This window comes from Mus musculus, chromosome 2, assembly GCF_000001635.26.
Source record: "Mus musculus strain C57BL/6J chromosome 2, GRCm38.p6 C57BL/6J".
In the NCBI taxonomy this organism is placed as follows: domain Eukaryota; kingdom Metazoa; phylum Chordata; class Mammalia; order Rodentia; family Muridae; genus Mus; species Mus musculus.
This window is the reverse complement of record NC_000068.7, coordinates 109,322,489-109,343,510: the sequence shown is the minus strand read 5'-3', so window position 1 is coordinate 109,343,510 and position 21,022 is coordinate 109,322,489. Positions and strand designations below refer to the sequence as shown.

Genomic DNA, 21,022 nt, shown 5'->3' with positions numbered 1-21,022 from the left:
AATTGGCTGCCATGTTAGAGAACACATTGGTGTTGACCATGGCTGCCAGCAAATGGCAATAGGAGATATCAGTATATGTAAAGTGGCCAACAGCATATTAATTTAATATTATTAGTTCTTTAGTACTTGGAAATACTTGTGTTAAAAATGGCCATATTTGTTTGTTTGGTGGTGGTGCATGCCTGATCTCTCTGAGTTCCAGGTCAGCCTGGTCTACAAAGTTAGTTCTAGAAAAGCCAGGACTATTACACAGTGAAACCCTGAATCAAAAAAAAAAAAAAAAAACCCAAAAAACCAAAAAAACCCCAAAACAACAACAACAACAACAACAACAAAAAAAAACCAACAAAAAAAACCCTAAACTAAAAAAAGGAGGCATATTTTGACATTCCTAGTCCAATGCTGAAATGAGATTAAATAAGAAAAGGAAACTAATCTTCATTATCAACTTGCCTAGATTTAGAATCACCAGAATTAACACCTCAGGTTATGTTTATAAGGGCATTTTCAGAAGATTCAGTATGCAAGGAAGACCATCCCTGAAACTGGGCACTGAGGTCCCAAATTGAATAAACAGGAAAAAGTTATGCAGGTACCAGCAGATGCAGTGTGAGCCGCCGTCAGGTTCCCATCACCAAGTTTTTCTGGCCATGAAGGATGGTCCCCCTTTACCAAGTATAAGTCAAATTGAACCTTTCCTTCAAGTTGCTTTTGTCAGAGCAACAAATAAATGACTAACACCAAAGAATAAATGATCTGCTCTGTAACTGAACTATTAATAAGAGTAACTTCTAGGACTACAGACAGACTCAATAGCATTTTCGTTCTATCTCAATGCAAATATTTTATATTTATTCACATATTCAAACAGCTCTATATTCTCATAATCATTATTTCCTCAACATGGTTTTGCTGCAAACTCATTTTTGCCAAGAGAAAATCTCTGATAAAACTTACATTTGTAAGAAAATGCCACACAGCTTCTGGCATGAGGTAGACAAGAGGCATGCAGAGTGACTTCTACTGTTTTGTGTATGTAGATGCATGCATGCTGGGGTTTACATGTGGGGGTGGATGACAAGTTGCCATGAGTTCTCTCCTACTATTGGTGTTCCAGGGATCAGCTTATGTATGCCCTTATACACTGAGACATCTTGTGTTCCCACTTACTAATCTTCTGGTCCTTCATGTGGTAAAAAGATTTCTCTAGAAAGATATAATTACCTAAAATAATTTGAAAGGATGATTTGAAGGTGATTCTTAAAACAGGCAACACAGTTGAAAAGTAATCACAAAGAATGGTGAAAAATTATTGGGCCTTCTCTATAATTGATTCTTACTCTACTCCTAGGAACTGTGAAGATTATTCCGTCTCATGCTTTCTCAATTAGATTTTAAAGAAAAAAAAACAACAACAACAAAAAAAAAAACCTGGCTAACTAAAAGCCTTAAGAAGTCTCATAAGCTGTTGTATGACTGGTTTGCTGTGAAATCTGCACTCCAGACCACACAGGCAGGCCAAAGCACGCGAGTGAACAAGGTTAAGTAAGCTGTAGCTCTGTGGAATCCAGACGGTAACAGAAATGATTAAAATGCTTTCTCACCACTTCTACTTATTAAGAAACTTATGGATTGTTTACAAATTTGGTCTAGGTACATATTATCTTGTTCTAGGAGGAAAAACAAATTTACAAAACTCATGCTTATATAAAATAACATTTAGCATATGCAAGGGATTGCAATAAAACAGGAAAACCAAACTGTTTAAAATCTACATCTTTAATATACCAAGTAATAAAATATTAGCACATTATTTATGGAAGGTATTTAAACAATATTTACAATGCAATGGACATATGTATCTACATTTTTACACCAATGTTTTAGAAAGTAAAATGACATGTATGATTAAACCAACATATTGACACACAGCAGAAGACCAAATACATCTTGGCCATAACTATGACTTCTAAAGTCTCCTTATTTTTGAAAATAATAAGGGCAATTTAATTTACTATGTTTTCTACAATGTTCGAATCAAGTTGTAGTAAAGTATGAGTAAATTGGCATCATGGTGACTTAGAGATTTTCAAGCATACCAAATATTTGAGAAATGGGAAAAATACCCTGTTGTAATTTGATATTTATTTTAAATACAAAAGAAGTTTCATTTTGCTTGCTGAAAATATTTGAGCAAAAGATGGCCTTCTTTCCCAGACTTGAAATACATTTCTAAAGGCATAAATACCACACAAGGACATTGATTCTTCTTATTGTACATTTTCTTTTGAAGTGTTTCTTCTAAATTTTCTAAGCATGTTTGAATTTGTTTTGTTGGTATTTCTTTTATAGCCTAGAGAAGAAATAAAGATGAATAAATATAAAGGACTGCCATTCAAAACTCCTTGTTCATTCCACCCATAACAATACATTGACACAAGTTTACTCTTGGAATTCATAGTTAGTTAACACAATTTAAATTACAACAGATTCCCTGAGGTTTCCACATCCTGTTTCAGCCCAGGGCTTCCATAGTTTTTTCCCTCTGTCCCTCTCAGTCTTTCCTTCTAATCTCAGCCTTTCCTTTGTGTGAATTAGCCTCAGAACCACAAATACCTTCTACCAGGTTCTCCCAATAGCCACCGAGGGCTGGGATGCTGAAGTGCTTTCCACCAAGGACCCCACAGCCATCACACTGTCATAGGATACAGGGTAGCCAACAGCAACCAAAGAACAGAACAGCCAGCCTGTTAAATCCAACCTAATCCAAGCACAAAACACCCAGGAAATTGTGGCACCGTGAAAAAACCCAAAACTACAAGTAACAGGAATAGAAGGAGAAGAATCCCAAACCAAAGGCACAGAAAAAAGTATTTATATATATTATTTCTAAAAAATCTCAGGAAATTTCCCCAATCTAAAAGAGGAGATGGTTAAAAAAGTTCAAGAAGCATGCAAACAACCAAACCAAGAGGACTAGAAAACAATTCCTCATGACACATAATAATCAAAATGTTAAATGTATAGAACATATAGAAAGAAGTAAAGGCTCAAAAAAGCTAGTTTATTAGAATAACACCTGAATTCTCCATGTAAACTTTGAAAACCAGAAGGTTCGAGACAGATGTTTAACAAAGTGAGAGGCCACATGTGCCAGGTAAGACTACCATACCCAACAAAAATATCACTCACAATAAGATGATGAAAGACATTACAATAAAACCAAATTTGTGCTTCAAAGAAGGCATTAGAAGGAATTAACTTTAATCTAAAGAGACTAACCACACCCAAGAAGACAGTAGGAGTAAATTATCCCAGAGCAGTAGATCAAAAAAAAAGAAAAAGAACCACACTGTTATAACAAAATAACAGGAATTGTTAAGCACAGCTCTTTGATAATTCCCAATATCAATGGTCTCAATTTCCCAATAAAAAGACACAAATGCGTCTAAGAAATCGTACCATCAAAGACATCATCTAAAGGATGAAGAAAGGTATTCCGAGAGAAGAGACATAAGTACCAAGGAGGTGAACCATTTTAATATCTGATAAAACACACAAAATTAAAATTAATCAGAAGAGATATGGAAAGACACTTTATAATTATGAAAGGAAAAGGCCACCAAGAGGAAACTATAGGTATAAGCATATGTGCACCAAATACAATGGCACTCAAGTTCATAAAAGGATACAACTATACTAATACAACTATAACGTCACTTACTTACTCTCTCTCCCACAGTGGTAATTCCATTTTTAATGAAATTTACCTTAAGCACTCCATTATCTTTAACAATTCTATTTTAAGCTACGATTCGATTTTAGAACCTACACAGTAGACATATCCTTTGAAAAAGTAAACAAGCATCATGCATTATCATAGCAATTAGCAAAATTAGGGAAAAAAATAAAAAGGTTTCATGTTAACCAGAGGCATATATGCTATCTCATGAGACTCCTTTAAATTCATAGAGCTCTAAGTGCCTTCAGAGAAGAACCTTTTTCATTCATCCTTATATTCATTTTTGGACCTAGCACAGGATGAATGCTTCATAAATCAGTAGTTTTTGAAGGGAATCATAGGGATTATATGCTGGAGACAGGTCTGGCTGGGCTTTGTGGTATAGAACTGGTTGACACAATACATTCGTAGTAAACAGAAAGCCTCTGTTGCCAGGGAGGACACATGTCTTTCCCACATGTGATTGAGGGCGTCCTTTATTAATGCCTTCCTCAGCGTATCCCTGGGAGTCAGAATATGCTTACAGCTAGGAACACAGTAGAGACTACATAGTAACTACATAAGTGACTCAGGCCAAATTTCAAAAACACAAAGACTGAGAGAAAACATGTCAAGTGGACGTAGTTTATTTATAAAGTATAGTTGATAGATATGGTGGCACATGCCAGTAAACTCAGCATTGCACAGCACAGGCAGGAGTTCAAAACTAGCTTGTACTATATATTAAGACCTTGTCTCAAAAACAAAAAAATTAAATATACATATACTATCTATTTACCTATCTATCTGATATAATACATTTAACCTTTATTTCAGTTATTAGTTTTGCAGTATGAGGCAATCCACACAACAGTAGTGGTCTGCAGAGTAACAAGTTGGGAAATGTAGTTCTGACTTCTGGCTCTACTTTAGCATTTGCACACTCTTGAATACCTGCTTCCTAATGTAGCTTAAATTTCCTTTCCTATTATTTATATAAATCATTCATATCCTGCCACAATATATTAAGGGAGATGTTTATGAAGACATAAAACCAAGGTACTGTGATAGATAATTATGTAATTAAACATCAGATTAACAGCTTAGACATACCCACTTTCAGTCTGTTTTCTTGCATAGGCTTAACGCTTGAATTATCCCGTCGAATGCGTTTGGCAAATCCACAACTTTCATCAGATTTGATTGAAGCATTTGATGTAGAACTTGTGGGAAAAAGTTTACAATTTAGTTAAGGCATTCAAAACTATCTTGATTTATGTATTATATCTTATAATAAAATTAAATACGGAAATAACAATTGTGCAATCCTGTATAAGTAATTGGAGGCACTAAAAATACTTAAAAAATAAACCTAGTTAAGATTTTAATGATGCTAATATAATTTAGATAAGGTGACAGGGTCCAGGTAGCAGTTGTGTAGATTATTTCCCAGGTGCTTTGCCACAAGGAACATATGCACTTGTGTTACTCACACTGTGGAGATATGTCACAAGGAGTGAAACCCACTGATGCCGAAGTTTGAAAATAACTAAAATATTGTTAGGATTACATTTCACTCCCAATTTAATCTGATAAAACTCAGTTTTGTAGATTTGGGAATATCAAGGGCCTTAAGCTCTAGTTTTCTTTTTCTTTTTTTTAAAAGTGAAACAATTTGTGAATAGTAGATAAAGTATACATGAGATATTTTAATATTTTAAAACTATATTAGAACATATATACCCTAAATATGTACGTGAAATCTACTAAGTGGAAAATACCAGAGCTTATTATTCTCAAGCTCATCTAATTGGGGGAAAGGAAGATTATAAAAAAAGTAATTATGTACACATCTATCATTAATCTTTTTTAACCTTAGTTAATGGCAGGATATAATTATTAATACCAGAGGGAATATAACAGAATAGTAACTAATAGTCTGTGAACAGTCAAGTTACTTTCTATATTATATTCTTTAATATTATTTCACAGTATTGGCTTCTCATGTGCTAGTAGTCATTAATATATTTATACCCACAAATACACAATTTATGTAACTAGCCATTTCTGAGAAAACATGTATTTAATAATGACTATGTTTACATTGTGAGAGCATTCTCAGTATAAACATTTGCACCATCTGAGTAGAAACATGTAAAGACCCAGAAACCTTAATATTAATCAGTGAGGAGAACGACAAACTCGAGACTATAAGCAGTGCTGCAGCGGGTGCACCAGATGCTGACGGTTCGCTCATCTCACAACGCAAGTGAGACAGACTAAGTGTCCAACTCAGACTGACACCTGAGCAAAGGACAGAGTCACAACTGCTCCACAGCCTATTCTTCTAACATTGCTGCTGAGTGGGGTCCTGAAATCAGGGATGGGATTAAACCTAAATTATGCTTTGTTTATCCCTAAATAAGTACCTATGATAAACTTCCACTTTTTTGCCTATAGGAAGCAGGTTATGACTTGTATTTGGAAAATCCAACTGCCAGAATCTGTTGTCTTCCATACATGGGAAGTTATTATGCAATAAGTGTTACCTGAACATTGCTCTGCTTATTGCATAACAGGTGGTCTTCTAAGCATGGCTACTAAGTAGCTCACAGTAGGTAGCACGTATGGCGTGGATAGACCGGATAAAGGTAAGGCTGACAGAGTAGGATGTAAGAGAGAGCACAAGATCTCACCCTAGTCAGAATGGCATGCAAAGAAGTTTAGGAAGAAATCTTATCAAATTTCCCCTATTCTTTTTCTTCTTTTGGAAACTGAAAACGGATATTTCAAGAAAGTAGTGTTCTACCGGTCTCCTCCGCATGTCTGTTTTCTTTCTGTTTCTTCCTTTACTTGTTTAGGTATTTTTCGAAGCATCTACCCTCCAGATCACTCATACTCTCTTTTGCTAGGACTAATCCATTAAAATAGTTGACATGAGTTTTAAATTTCAGTAAATTCTATCTTTGTGATTCTAGGATATCTTTTTGATTAATTTTGACAGATTACAGATTTTTGGTCAATATTCTATCTTATCTACTTTGCTGAAATGAATCATGATTACAATCAATAGGCCATATTTGCTAATCCTTATCCATGTCACCTGTAGGTTACTGTTGCTTTGATTGGCTGGCTTCCTTTCTTTAAGCCGTTTGGTTGTGTATCTTGACATTCTATTATTTTGGCTTAATGTTATGTGTGAATATTTGCATAGCTAGTGCCAGATAGCATTTCTAGAGGGTAGACGTTTGAGTTTAGACACATGTGGAATGGATATAGAACACATGAATTTAACAAAGACTGAGTTGGTCTAAGATCTGTTTCAGACTTTCAAAAACTAGTTTCTTTCTAGATTGTCCTACTCCTAGAGTACAGCACCTCACAGATTTTCTAATAAAATCTTCGGGTGTTTAAAAGGAGTCCTTCTGTATCTTTGACCTTAAACCTTTGTACCCCAGAATGTCAAACTCTGCTTAATACAGGGGTCTTTTAGCAGCTACTTTCAGTTTGATTTTCAACAGACCTTAGAAGCTAGCAAGCCTTAAAAGCAAAGGCCACACAGAATGACTTAGGTCCCAAGCTCAGGGATACCTGCAAATCACTTAAGTGGCTTCTGTTTGGTCTCTAGCCTTATCCTATGAACTGGCAAGCACTAAAATAAAGGGAGTCCAGTAAACTAAAGTTGGCTTCCAGTAGCATGTTGCTTTCTTGGATGGTACATTTTCAAGTCCTTGACTACCATGGTTGTTTGCCAATGCCTTCAACGAGTTCTTAGTTGTATTTTATTTAGTCACTACAATTGAATGACAATTGTAATTGTTCTTGATGGTAGTGTGGTCTGATATAAGTCACAGTGACATGGAAAGATAGCAGACTCTTACTTCCCTATTTTGGGTATGCATCAAAAATCATTAAAACAACTAAATTCTAGGAGCAAAGAAACTCAGGACAAATAATCAAACAATTGTCACCAGAATAAAAGTAAGAACTAAGTGACACTTTGAAAGTCAGAAGACTTTTCAATTTATATTTTTAATAAATGAAAAATGAATGGGATACTTTATGTAAATTTCAAGTAGAATTCTTGGGCTTCTTTCGGGTTTCCCTTCTTTTTTTTTTCCATTTTTTATTAGGTATTTAGCTCATTTACATTTCCAATGCTATACCAAAAGTACCCCATACCCGCCCACCCCACTCACCTACCCACCCACTCCCCCTTTTTGGCCCTGGCGTTACCCTGTACTGGGGCATACAAAGTTTGCGTGTCCAATGGGCCTCTCTTTCCAGTGATGGCCGACTAGGCCATCTTTTGATACATATGCAGCTAGAGTCAAGAGCTCCGGGGTACTGGTTAGTTCATAATGTTGTTCCACCTATAGGGTTGCAGATCCCTTTAGCTCCTTGGGTTCTTTCTCTAGCTCCTCCATTGGGAGCCCTGTGATCCATCCATTAGCTGACTGTGAGCATCCACTTCTGTGTTTGCTAGGCCCCGGCATAGTCTCACAAGAGATAGCTACATCTGGGTCCTTTCGATAAAATCTTGCTAGTGTATGCAATGGTGTCAGCGTTTGGATGCTGATTATGGGGTGGATCCCTGGATATGGCAGTCTCTACATGTTCCATCCTTTCATCTCAGCTCCAAACTTTGTCTCTGTAACTCCTTCCATGGGTGTTGAGAACACTCCTCCATTGTTGGTGGGATTGCAGGCTTGTACAACCACTCTGGAAATCAGTCTGGCGGTTCCTCAGAAAATTGGACATAGTACTACCAGAGGATCCAGCAATACCTCTCCTGGGCATATATCCAGAAGATGTCCCAACTGGTAAGAAGGACACATGCTCCACTATGTTCATAGCAGCCTTATTTATAATAGCCAGAAGCTGGAAAGAACCCAGATGTTCCTCAACAGAGGAATGGATACAGAAAATGTGGTACATCTACACAATGGAGTACTACTCAGCTATTAAAAAGAATGAATTTATGAAATTCCTAGCCAAATGGATGGACCTGGAGGGCATCATCCTGAGTGAGGTAACACATTCACAATATTCACATATTCACACAATATGTACTCACTGATAAGTGGATATTAGCCCCAAACCTAGGATTCCCAAGATATAAGGTACAATTTGCTAAACACATGAAACTCAAGAAGAATGAAGACTGAAGTGTGGACACTATGCCCCTCTTTAGAATTGGGAACAAAACACCCTCGGGTTTCCCTTCTATAACACAAATCCAGAGCTTCACTGGGCACTTCTTAAATAAGAACTGAGTCCAACAATAATAAAACGTCATGGAAAATGAAAGTATAAAGATAGTCTTATATAGAGACGAAAACAGTACATGCTTCATCATACCTCATTTGTTTCCATTTCCTCTTTGCAGCAGTAGTCATTGCCATGTAGGACGGCACACCTGCTGATTCAGGCATAGAATCCTTTGTTGAAAATGAAGAAGACTCTATCCTAAACATTAAGAATGAAGAATTAAAGAGAACAGAATTGCTTTACGCTGCAAAGAGAAAAGTGATTTACACTTCTAAAATAAGAAAACCACTGATGTTAATATGTACAGTAAGATATTCCTCCATAAAATAAAACATTCTCTCAATTAAAAACACCAGTTAGGTATGCTGTCAATAGTTTTCTACATTCCTTATAGTAAAGAAATGTAGAGGTATTTTTCTTCCCATATTTAGATTGGATGTTATTATGTAGTTGAATGCTTGCTTAAATGACATTCATTTAATCATATATTAGATGGCTAACTATGCTGAATTGTGGATATTCTTCATCGACTAGTAAGCAGAGTAGTCTTTTTCATTGATGGCTTAGGATACAAAGCATCAGAATATAGAGAACAAATGAAATACTTCTTAAGGTCTCTTCTAGCTTAAGGAAGGTCAATAGAGTTAGAATATAAAATTTGTCATTTTAAAAAGTGGTTAATGTATCCACGCTCAACTTAAATAGTAGTAAACAAGCAACTTTTATATCAAAGAGAGGACACTTCATTTATGAAATACACCTCCAATATAAACAAAGAAGAGAAAGTTAACAGTTTAAAAGACTTCGGGGAAAGAAAACAACGATGAGTGTAAAGCACTCTGCTTTTGTACCTGTGCACACTGCTTTTGCTGCTTGCTAGTGGTTCTTGTTCAGGCCATTTATTCTTCAAGCCTCTGATGCTATCACACAGAGTAGATGTAGAGTACAAACCCTGTTTGCACTCAGTTCTGCTGAGAGGAGACTCTATTCTACACAGTGCTTTCTGGGAATTGTCATTCATTACATTTGCAGACTGCGATGAAGTTCTCGTTAAGGATGGAAACAGGTCTTGAGCTTTTTTGCAGTCCTCTGGCGTATAAACAATAGGCTGAAGTTCTTTGCTGAAAGAATCATTGAGCTGTGTACTTTCAGACAGTGCAGACTTCTGAGTATGTTGTACTTTCAAGGGAGAAGGAATTATTTTTCTTCTGGTTCTTCGTTGTGGAGTAAGTTTAAGCACGTTAGGATCACTCACAGATGTGCCTGTGCAATAAAATTATAAAATTAAAAAGTTCAATGATGCATCAATAGTCACTCCGAAAATCTCAACAATTAAGAAAAATAAAATCACCAAGAACATAAATTTGATAGAAATCTTAAAGAAAATAGCTAAGTAGGCAAGGAATACAATATGACTAATTACTAACAACTTTAATAGTAAATTTACTGTATAAAGTATAAATTCTTAATAGCCATCTTTAGATTCTGTGTAATCATAAGATCAAATTTCCAACCATTTCTTTCAATTCACAAGCAATTTCCAGCATTCATGTTTGTCCTGGAGCTAAGAACAAGTATTTAATATTTGTAGGTATAGATATAAATAATCCTACTGGGAATCAACACCACCTCATTAGAACTAAGTGGCCTTGTGTAGTAGGCAATAACCAAGAAAACTCTGCTTCCCTTTTTGTTTGTCAATACCTCCATAGATTCTATGTTTTAAAAATACATACAATTAAAACAACTGTGATTGTAAAATCCTTTTAATTAAAGGCTTCTAGTAAACTTTAATAGAAACACGCTAAAGCATTTTTGGTGCTTGATTCAAAATTAAAAACAAATTGTTCTAATAAACTTAAAAGTTCTCAGAGACCTAGAAATGCTCACCATTTAAGCATATAAAATTTTCTCAAATGTTTTATATTAACGTCCCAAATCATAACACTGTAACAATATACTTTGTGAATGCTAATATACTTTTCTTATATTTGGTATTCTGCATGCATGATTGTGATGAACTTCAAGAGAGCTGATATGAAATATTAGCTTAGCAAATACTGCTCATTGAAAAAATATGTATTATCTTCATGTATTTTTAAAATCAGGAAGAAAAGCTCCCAATTGATGTAATAAGTTAATTTATTATTAGTAACTAATAACTATTAACTTTATTAGTAGTTAATACTACTTAAGTACTGATAAAAGAACATATATACTTTAATAAGGCAATTGAGAACTGCAGCTAGGTAAAAATACATGTATGGCGAGGTGATAACTAGTACGTGCATTATTCTTATTATGATAGTTGTCAATTACCCTCTAGGAAATACAAGTTAGAAACAGGAAGAAAAAAATGATTTCTATTCTACTAAGGAATTTGACTTTTCTGAGAACTAGACAAATGAGATCTAGATCTTAAAATAATTTTCCACTCCCTTTAACATGACATTTGTCAAATTTTCCATTACCAGATATTTTTATACTAATGCCACAGTGTAAAGACAGTCACTTTTCTCCACTGTGCTGCTACCACCAATTTGGTGGCTAATAATAGCTAGAAGATTAACTTCTTTTCCCATGAGAGACACAGGGGTATAGAAGACAGAAAACTATATTGAGGATAGAGAACTGAGTTGCGAGTCAGGAGACTTGAATTCTATTTCTGGTTTTACCAAAGACCCAGTGAATGACCTTGGGCAGCTCACTTTAAGAAGCGTGCACATTAATACCTTGTTGGAAAATGGAGATAGTGTTTTTGCACAGAAAAGGGATTTTCCAGGAGTAGATGATAGGAATATTTAGGGTTCAATGCAATGCTCTGGAAATAAAAAGTGCTTCAAATTAAAGAATTACAACTTTAACAACGTGGTAGTTTACTTTCTAATACTCTATCAATAATCAATTCAGTTATCTCTAAATAAATGTATTTCAAATATCTTTCAAACAATACAAAGTTTATCAAGATTGATAAATTGCAAAATAAACTATATGTATTGTTGAACGAAGGACATGAATGTATTATTTGTCATGCAAGTATAATAACATACAAAACTTACCAAAATGGCACAAGAGATAAAGACAGCCATAGTCACCAATTTTCTACATGTTTAATGGGAGGAATCTCTGCAGTGTGACCTGGCAAATGACCATAATGGAGGGCTATATTTTTTTTCTACAGCAAGTAGTGTATGAAAATGAGAATCTCCAATAAGACACTTGAAAAAAACTAAAAGACACTAGTTTTCTGGGATAATATAAACGTAAACTCAGCATCAAATTGTATTTGAGCAGAATTGGTTAAAGATAGAAATAATAATGTCATAATGGTTTATCTTTAGTTATAATTCTGTAATCTTAAATGTTAGGGTGAAGGACAGACATGGCGCTATAGTAAACATGATCAGATACTGAGTGTTGTGCTTGGCTTGGAAGAGCTACTATGAATATACAACGTATATGAGATACAGAGCTCTTCTTCTCAGTTTTCAATTTTATTTAATTTAGATAAAATAATGAGATGGTGGTCAATTTAACACCACCTACACTGACTGGTTGATAAAGTCTTAGGAAATAGCAAAAACAAAACAAATATTTAAACTTTCACAAAAATTATAACATTAGGACCTACTTAATTACATCTTAAAACACATAAATCTTGAGTAAGATTTCTACATTATATAAGGACTATTCTTTAGCTAACTGTAATGCTTTAGACAGGTACAGAAAATCGGACAGTATAAGGTTATGGTTACTCTGGAGTAACTTTTAAGATCCAGTGAATATGCTAGGCCTATGTTGACAAAGATTTTGCTGTACTTTTCCATTAGAAGGAAGGGGTATGCAGTACATTTCCAGAAGAGCTGTCTTGTGGCAGAAGCATCTAACTCAGCCTGAGAAAATGTTATCTACCAAGTGGAGATAACGTTATCAATGAAGGTTCCATGATTCTCAAACTGTGGACATGATAAAATGGAAACTGGAAGCAGATTATATTCTTTTTAAAATGTCTCCATAAAAAGTCTGAAAAGCTTGCACACATATATAATCCTAGCCCTCAGGAGGCTAAGGTGGAAAAAGACTTGAGAATTCAAAGTCAGTCTGAGCTATATAGCAAGATCCTGTAAACAAACAAACCAATCAGTGGGCAGGAGAAGCAGCAGGAAAATCAGTAAGCAGACTACAGCTCAGGTGAAAATGATGATTGCCTGGGTGGGGGAGTCACAGCACTGATGGAGGAGTGCGGGAAACATGTTAGAATCAAGTTAGACACAAATGATATAATACATCTATAACATTTTAAAAGCATGAAGGGTTAGCTGTCTGTCAGAGGGACCAAAGTAGTTCAGGCAAGGAATAAGTCATCTCTTAGTATCAGTGGGAACTGATTCCAAGATGGCGCTCAAATTCCAGCCTCCACATAATTCTATAAAATGTGTTGGCAAGTGGGGATGGGCATCACTACGTTGTCTAAGATCATACTGAAATAAGATTCAGATGATCCTTGTGTTTCGGTCCGCTAGCTGGGACTACAAGAACATACTTCTATGCACAGGGTTTCATAAGTACAGCACTTATAATAACCTCATCTCACCTAAGAAGAAAATATAAAGGAATGGCAGGTAACCCAGAAACAGTATGACACAGTACTAGACCTCTGCTACAAGGGCGGAATGAAATCAATTAGGGAACAGCCAAATAAAACACAGAACATTCAAAAGCATCATAATCTTAATTTTGACAAAACAAAGCAAGTTCAGTTCCCAGCATTCACTTCAGGTGGAACACACCAGCCTGTGACTCCAGCTGATACTCTCTTCAGGTACAAACCCACATACAGACATGTGCAAATGTATACAGTTAAAAGTAAAATCTTAAACATTTGTGATAAGGTTATAAATAAATATTTGTTGGCTTTGACTGGTGAATGAAAGGAGTAAAGTTTGGATATTTACCTCCTATTACAATCTCTCAAACTTCTTGAATTTTTATTTAAAAGAATATGAAGAAATAATATAGGTATAATAAAAACAATTCGGGCCACCTATACATTAAAATGAACTAACTATAGGAGAGTTTGACAAAGAAACATATGAACACAGTATTTATCAAAAAAGAAATACCTAAACATTTACACATTACCTGTACTGCTCAGTGCATCATTTACTTCTACCCATAATCTACCTGTCCTACTTTAACATCTGTATTGTTCAAACATTTCACTTCTTCAGAAAGTCTATCTCAGTTGAAATAATTTCAGAAAGTAGAAAAAGTTCTCCTCTTCCTACAAGTAGTTTAAAGAAATATTAACATATTAATGCATTGAATAGTTTTTAATCTTTTGGTCCTGTGACTCTGGAACTGAGTTACAGAGTTAAGTGTTTATGTGTATGATACTTTGGAACACAGTCAAATATATTTACTTTTCTGCTGTAATAAGTTGGATCTGGGATAAAAGCTAATAGTATAAGTGATCTATGTCTTCATTCCTCATGAATAAAAATTACAATACTTACCACATACATCAGTAGAAGCATGCTGTTTAGAAACAATCTGTAAATACTGGAATGTTGTTATGAACTCTGTAGCATATATTCCAGAAAACAAATAGAAAGAAAAACATTTTTTTTTGCCTATTTTCTTTGAGTAGTTTTAAAATATTTTATTTTTCCTTATGTGGACGTGGAGATGTGTGGGTATGCATGTGCCTGTGCGTGCAGGTGGCCACAGCGGCTACAGGAGATGCCTGAATCCCCTCTAGGTAGTGAGTTACAGGAAGTGGGAACTATCTGACATGAATGCTGAGACCTGAGTTCAGACCCTCTGCAAGGACAGTGGACACCTAACTTGGGAACCTCTCACCAGCCCCTGGGTGAAATGTGTTAAGTGATTATCTTAGTAATTATGAAAACTATTTCTTAAGTCAATATAATATTAATGAGAAGTCTGTCTAAATAATTTTATACCAAATGTGTGGTTTTATTTAATTCTTATTACAGAAGAAACTTGAATTCATGTATAGATGTTTCTCCTAGTAAAATACCTGAAAGTCTCAAAGGTTAGAAGTTCAAATTCATCTTGGTTATAAAGTGAGATCAGAGGCTAAATTCAGGTAGGTACTTGATACCTGTTCTCCAAGAAACAAAACTACCTTCCTTAGCCACTCCACCAAAGGCTACCATAGATTTCAAACAAGAACAACTTTCTTGCCTGCCTTAGGCCTCAAGCAAAATAAAAGTAACAGCAATAAAAACTAAAGTAATACAAACCCTCACAAACACTGACATTTCTAGTCATGAGACTAATAGGGTTCAGCAATCTCTATTTTTTACTGAACCTTGTAACTAAAGCGGTAGCATGATTACTTGCAGACTACCAGAAAAGTCACGTGGGCTACAATTTCAGCCTCAAACAAGAATTTAGTATCTGACAATCCTAGTGTTCATTGAAGCTTTCTCATTTAATACTTTGCTGTTCAACAGTAAGAAAATGGATACACTTCAACTCACAATGTCAATAATATGTGCTGTTGGCAAATATGCAGCCTCTTGTTTTCTAGCTTATTGTAGTTACCAGGAGATACCCAGTAATATGAAATAATGGCAATCAGGATTAACATAATGACTTACACAAATCAGATTATCTCCACAGACCCAAAAACTATGAACAGAAGATACCACCCTAGTTGCAAAGTACTATATGGAGAAGATATCTCTTGTCTATTATTGTGAAAGAAAATAAGTATACTAATACTAGATATCTTTACAATTTAAAGTTGGGTTACATAAAAATCTAAGCATTTATAAGATCCTGGATTCCGAGCACAACAACAAGCAAACTTCCTTAAACCTATAAGGTCTCATAAGGTCTACGTGAATAGAAGAGATTAAAAAAAAAACAAAAAACAAAAAACAAAAACATGTACCATAGTTGGCCATGGTTATAATTCATGTATGCACAGTATATTCATGTATGTATATATGTACGTATGTGGAAATCACCAGAGAAAAACAACTCACACACACACACACACACACACACACACACTCCAAAAAGAAGTGAAAAGATAACATAATTAGGTAAAGCAAATATTCAGAACTAATTACATTAAACAAAACAGCACATAACAACTTTTACTTTCATTTATTCGTTTAGGACAGATGATACACTGTATAATTTTATTAGACATGAGAGTAATTGGATGACTATCAGATGCTTTAAAAATCAGCTTTAAACTACCTGATCTAGCTATTTTACTTTTAGGTATACAGTCTAAAGAGAAAGAGAAATTTTAACTAAGTTTTACTTATGAAAACAATGAAGTAAAAACCAAACAAAGACAACAACAACTCAATGTTCTTTAGTATATTAGTATATCAGTATAATATATATAGTATATTAGTATATTAATTAGATATTAGACTTAGAAGAGACAAGAAAAAGAAAATCAATTTATATGTCACCACAATTATTCATTTCTTGTATCAAAATTTCTTTGAATGCTCTAAAAAAATGGAATACCCACTATACAACTCACAGACCATATGAAACCCAAGAAGGAAGACCATGCCAAAGCATGGACACTACAGTTCTACTCAGAAAGAGGAAGAAATTAATATCAGGAGGTAGAGGAGAGAGAGACGTCTGGGAGGGAGAGGAAGGGGAGAGAAAAAGGGGGAGCTGGTTCAGGTAAGGGAGGAAATGGGGAGAAGTACAGAGGGTCATGAATTTGAAAGGAGGTATGTAGCAATGGGGGATGGGGAACTGGGGGTAGACACTAGAAAGTCCCAGAGACTGGCCCACCTAGGGATCCATCTCACCTGCTGACATCAAACCCAGACACTATTGCTGATGCCCAGAAGAGCCTGGTATAGCTGTCTCCTGAGAGGCTCTGCCAGAGCCTGACTAATACAGATGTGGATGCACGCAGCCAGTTAAGTCAAGGACTGAATGAAGGAGCTGAAGGGGTTTGCAACCCTATAGGAAGAAAAACAATATAAACCAACCAGACCCTCCAAAGCTCCCAGGAACTAAACCACCAACCATAGAATATGCATGGAGGGACTCATGGCTCCAGCTGGATATGTGGCAGAGGATGGCCTTATCTAGCATCAGTGAGAGGGGAGCCCCTTGGTCTTGTGGAGGCTTCATGACCTAGTGTAGCAGAATGCTACGGCGCTGAGACAGGAGTGGTTAGGTGGGTGGGAGAGCACCCTCATAGAGGCAGGGGATGGGAGGAGAGGATAGGGGGTTTGTGGAAGGGAAACTGGGAAGGGAGATAACATTTGAAATATAAATAAAATAACCAATAAAACATATGAAAAAAATAGAAATAAAAAATTCTTTTCTTTCTTTGTTTTAAACAAAGACACAAATATTAACTGTCAATTCATATGGTTTCTTATACAAAGGGGCCATAAATTTATATTTTGGCTTAGTGAATATTTCACAGGTGGTTCCTTTAAATAAAGAGACAAGATCAATTGTCACTAATGAGTTTAAAAAATTCTTCTCCTAAAAATTGGGCAGGCCTTTCGGGGGTCATCTTTTGATGTGCCAAATCACGTTTGGAATGATTTTACCCAGAGGAACTAATTTATCATAAACATAAGGTTGTAAATGCTAAGAGGTTTATTGTAGAGCTGTACATTAGTCTAGAAGCAGAGCACAGTGGTTAGCAAACAGGAGTCACAGACTGTAAAGCAGGGTGAGCGTGACAGGGAGACACTGATGAATGGGGTCGGATCTAACTGAGGTTTAGTAGGAAATGGTGACAAGGAGTCTTCCCTTGCCAGCACCTGTACTAAGAACGCACACAGCAGGAGGTATCCCGGGAAACAAAGCAAAATGAAACATTAGAGGGCAAAGTTCTAGAGTGAAATCAAGGATTAATAAGTACATCTTTATAAACACTTCTGGCTAAAAATGATTGATATAAGTATTAATCATAAATCTGGATTATTTGTAACAGATTTGTGCTCCATGACATTCAAGGATGCATATCATACAGGTAATACATTTAAAATTTTAAAAGATAATATGCCCAGGTACAGTGAGGCACATCTAAGTAGCCAATTTGGAGCAAACACAGAAATTTGCAGGCATACCTGGCCTACAAAGACAGCTTGCACAATTTACTGAGAACCCGTCTCAAAGAACTCCCAACAAAAAAGCAATAATAAACAATATCCAAAAGAAGCAAGCAAACATGGGTACTTGTGGTATGCCAATGGTAGGATAATTGCCTAGCGTGTTCAAGGCCCTGAGTTAAATTAGTACTAAAAAACAAAATCCCACAAAAATAAAAGTTAAGATGCTATCAAAGTATTCATACATTCTATAGTAAATTCATTATACTATCGTGGCTATATAATATTAACTTCAGTAAAGAAATTATAAATTGTATATAAAGTATTACAAACAGAATATAATTTTCCATGTACTTAAGAATTATCAGAGTAGTTAAAGATTAATCCTGCAGTCTGAGTTAACTCACCCAAACCCCTTTGACCTTTCACTCTGTAGAAAAATATTAGAAAATATGACTTCTACTGTCACAGCACCCATACACATTTAAGATGTAAAAACAAAGAACGCAAAGGAGCAATACAGACATATTTATGGTTGTATGCGAGTAAGTAAACAATGTCATAATAAACTCGGAGAGCAAGAGGCAAATAAAATGTCTTTAGGGCTCAAAATGTAACTCCTGTTTATTGGTAATGACTAAAAATTTTGCCAAGTGGGAAAAATATGAAAGATTTAACTATAAATATTCCTGTTCCCTTCCATTTGTCATTTGAAGATTATAAAGATATTGTACTTTTTACACACTTCCTTGTAGGCACACAATTTTAGGGGAGATGTAAACTGAAAGTGGCACACTGCACTCAGTACACACTGCACTCAGTACAAGCATCTGTATGGTTGGAGACTCTCTTCTACTGGTATTTCTCCCTTTATTGTGCTTTAAGATCAAACCACAGACATGAGGGATAAGAAAACAAATCAGAAAGAAAGGCTAGAGATGGAAATATTACTGTGAGTTTCCAGATGGGTAATACAGAAGTCTTGGCTTTTCATTTAACGTCAAAATTTTATCAATTCCATAAATAAACCTTGCCCATCAGTACCCGCAGTACTCTGAGCTTTCTGTTTTTCAGACCCAAAATAGGTGCACATTTTACTCTACAGACATACAGTATAAAGATTTAAAGTCAAATAAATATTTGGCCCTAAAGTTTAGAGTTTTGACATAGGCATACTACTGACTTTTAAAATAATTTTTTTTTGAATAAGAAGTAACGTATAATAAAAATATAAAATATTCAGGGCTAGCTATGCATGATAGTGCAGGTCCTAAATGACAGCATTTAAGAGGATGAGGCTAGTGGGTCTTTGAGTACAAGGCCATCAAAACCTATAAAGTCAGTGAGACCGTGTCTCAAAAAACAAAGGAAAAAAAAAAAACAAATGTACAGGAGATATATAAAGAAAATGCTTAAGCTTAGACGAATAACCAATATATAAACATGCACTAACCATAGAAATCTGGTAGTGAATAAGAACAAAGACACAATTCATCATTTTTTGTTTTTCTTTCTTTGAGGTGGGGTTTCTCTGTGGAGCCCAGGTTGTCCTGGAACTCACTGTAGAGACTAGGTTGGTCTTGAACTCACAGAATTGCCTGCCTCTGCTCTCCCAACCCTCGCTGGGAATAAAGGCATGCACCCATCAATTTTAAAGAGTTTAACTTTCAGATGTAACTACAAAAGCCGTTTAAAACAAAGGATGATGAAGAAAAACTAGCATTACTATAGATAAAACAACAGAAACTTAGCAGCTCTGATGAGTAGAGATTTCATAAAAAGAATCCCATATGCCTACTTACTACATGTAAAACAAAGGTACAATACAAACACACAGAGAACAACTAGCTTCTTAGAAAACAATGTATTGTCTATGGCCACACTACCCTAAATGTGCCTGATCTCTGAAGATAAGCAGGGTCGGCCTGGTTAGTACTTGGATGGGAAAAAACAATGTATTAGATTATTATATTAAAATAAATTACGAGAGGATGGAAAGGAAAAATGTGGAATTTGTGGATGGGAAATGATTCTAAAAGCACTGAGAAAAGGTTCAGGGCTGAAGTCCAGTGAAGGCAGAGGATGAACTGAAGGAAAGAACATCCCTGTCCTTCTCATCCCGTCCTACACTGTTAGAAATTACATAAATGTTACCAACCATCAAAGCTATATTTCATCACAAGACCTCTCTCCTGAACTGCAGAGTTTTAACTGCCCACAATGACATCTCCACTAAGGATATATCTTAAGGCAAATTTAACAAGGCCCTAACTAAACTCCTATACATAAACTACTTTTACTCTGAAAAACTGTTCTATGTGAGGTCTCTACCGACCTTTTTAATCTGAACCCATTCTTTTAGACATCAATCTCAAAAATGTTATGATTCATACTATTCTCTCAGCAATTCTAATTCTTGTCTGAGGCAACTCCACCTTTGCTTGTTATTATAATACTCTCCTAATGCTACAACCTTTCTGTACCATAATATGATCTCAACACTGTCAAATTTTACTACTCAGCCAAACTCACATCTATGCTAAGATCATGCTCAACATACATGTATCATTCAAAGTGAGTGTGTAATTCCTAATAATAATCCCGTGTGCTCTGCCTTCTCTTTAACTCTGATTCTTATCATTTACTTTCCTTTGTTACATTTTTGACTTTCTTGGAACAAGTTAGACAAATCCCCATGTCACGATTTAGTAAGGCTAATTCCCCTACTCGAAAAGAAGTCTAGACAGATACTCTGGCTATACTTGAAAGATCCTTCAAGGTTATTAGTGAAAACTACCTTACTATGTTAAAACAAAACAAAACAACAACAACAAAAAAAAAAAACCCAACAACAGCACATTACCTGTAATCTACTCCTAATCTCTGTTTAAGTGACCCATGTTTTCTTCCTTTTGTAGGGGCTTGTTTTGCAGTGCTATAC

At 35.4% G+C, this 21,022-nt stretch overlaps 1 protein-coding gene across 2 annotated transcripts in view; it reads right to left on the bottom strand.

Annotated features, from left to right (window-relative positions):
* Positions 1 to 1,761: 1,761 nt before the first annotated feature.
* Kif18a (kinesin family member 18A) overlaps positions 1,762 to 21,022 on the bottom strand; it is a 61,012-nt gene continuing 41,751 nt past the window's right edge. Inside the window, exons 14-17 of one of the 2 annotated variants that reach the window (XM_006499259.2) lie at positions 9,844 to 10,255; positions 9,083 to 9,190; positions 4,839 to 4,944; positions 1,762 to 2,353 (exon numbers count right to left, since the gene is read on the bottom strand). In XM_006499259.2, the coding sequence (XP_006499322.1) occupies positions 2,168 to 2,353; positions 4,839 to 4,944; positions 9,083 to 9,190; positions 9,844 to 10,255 (812 nt within the window). In that variant the 3' untranslated portion in view covers positions 1,762 to 2,167. Of the gene's footprint in view, positions 2,354 to 4,834; positions 4,945 to 9,082; positions 9,191 to 9,843; positions 10,256 to 21,022 lie in introns of both variants that reach the window. The other variant, NM_139303.1, reaches the window with a different exon arrangement.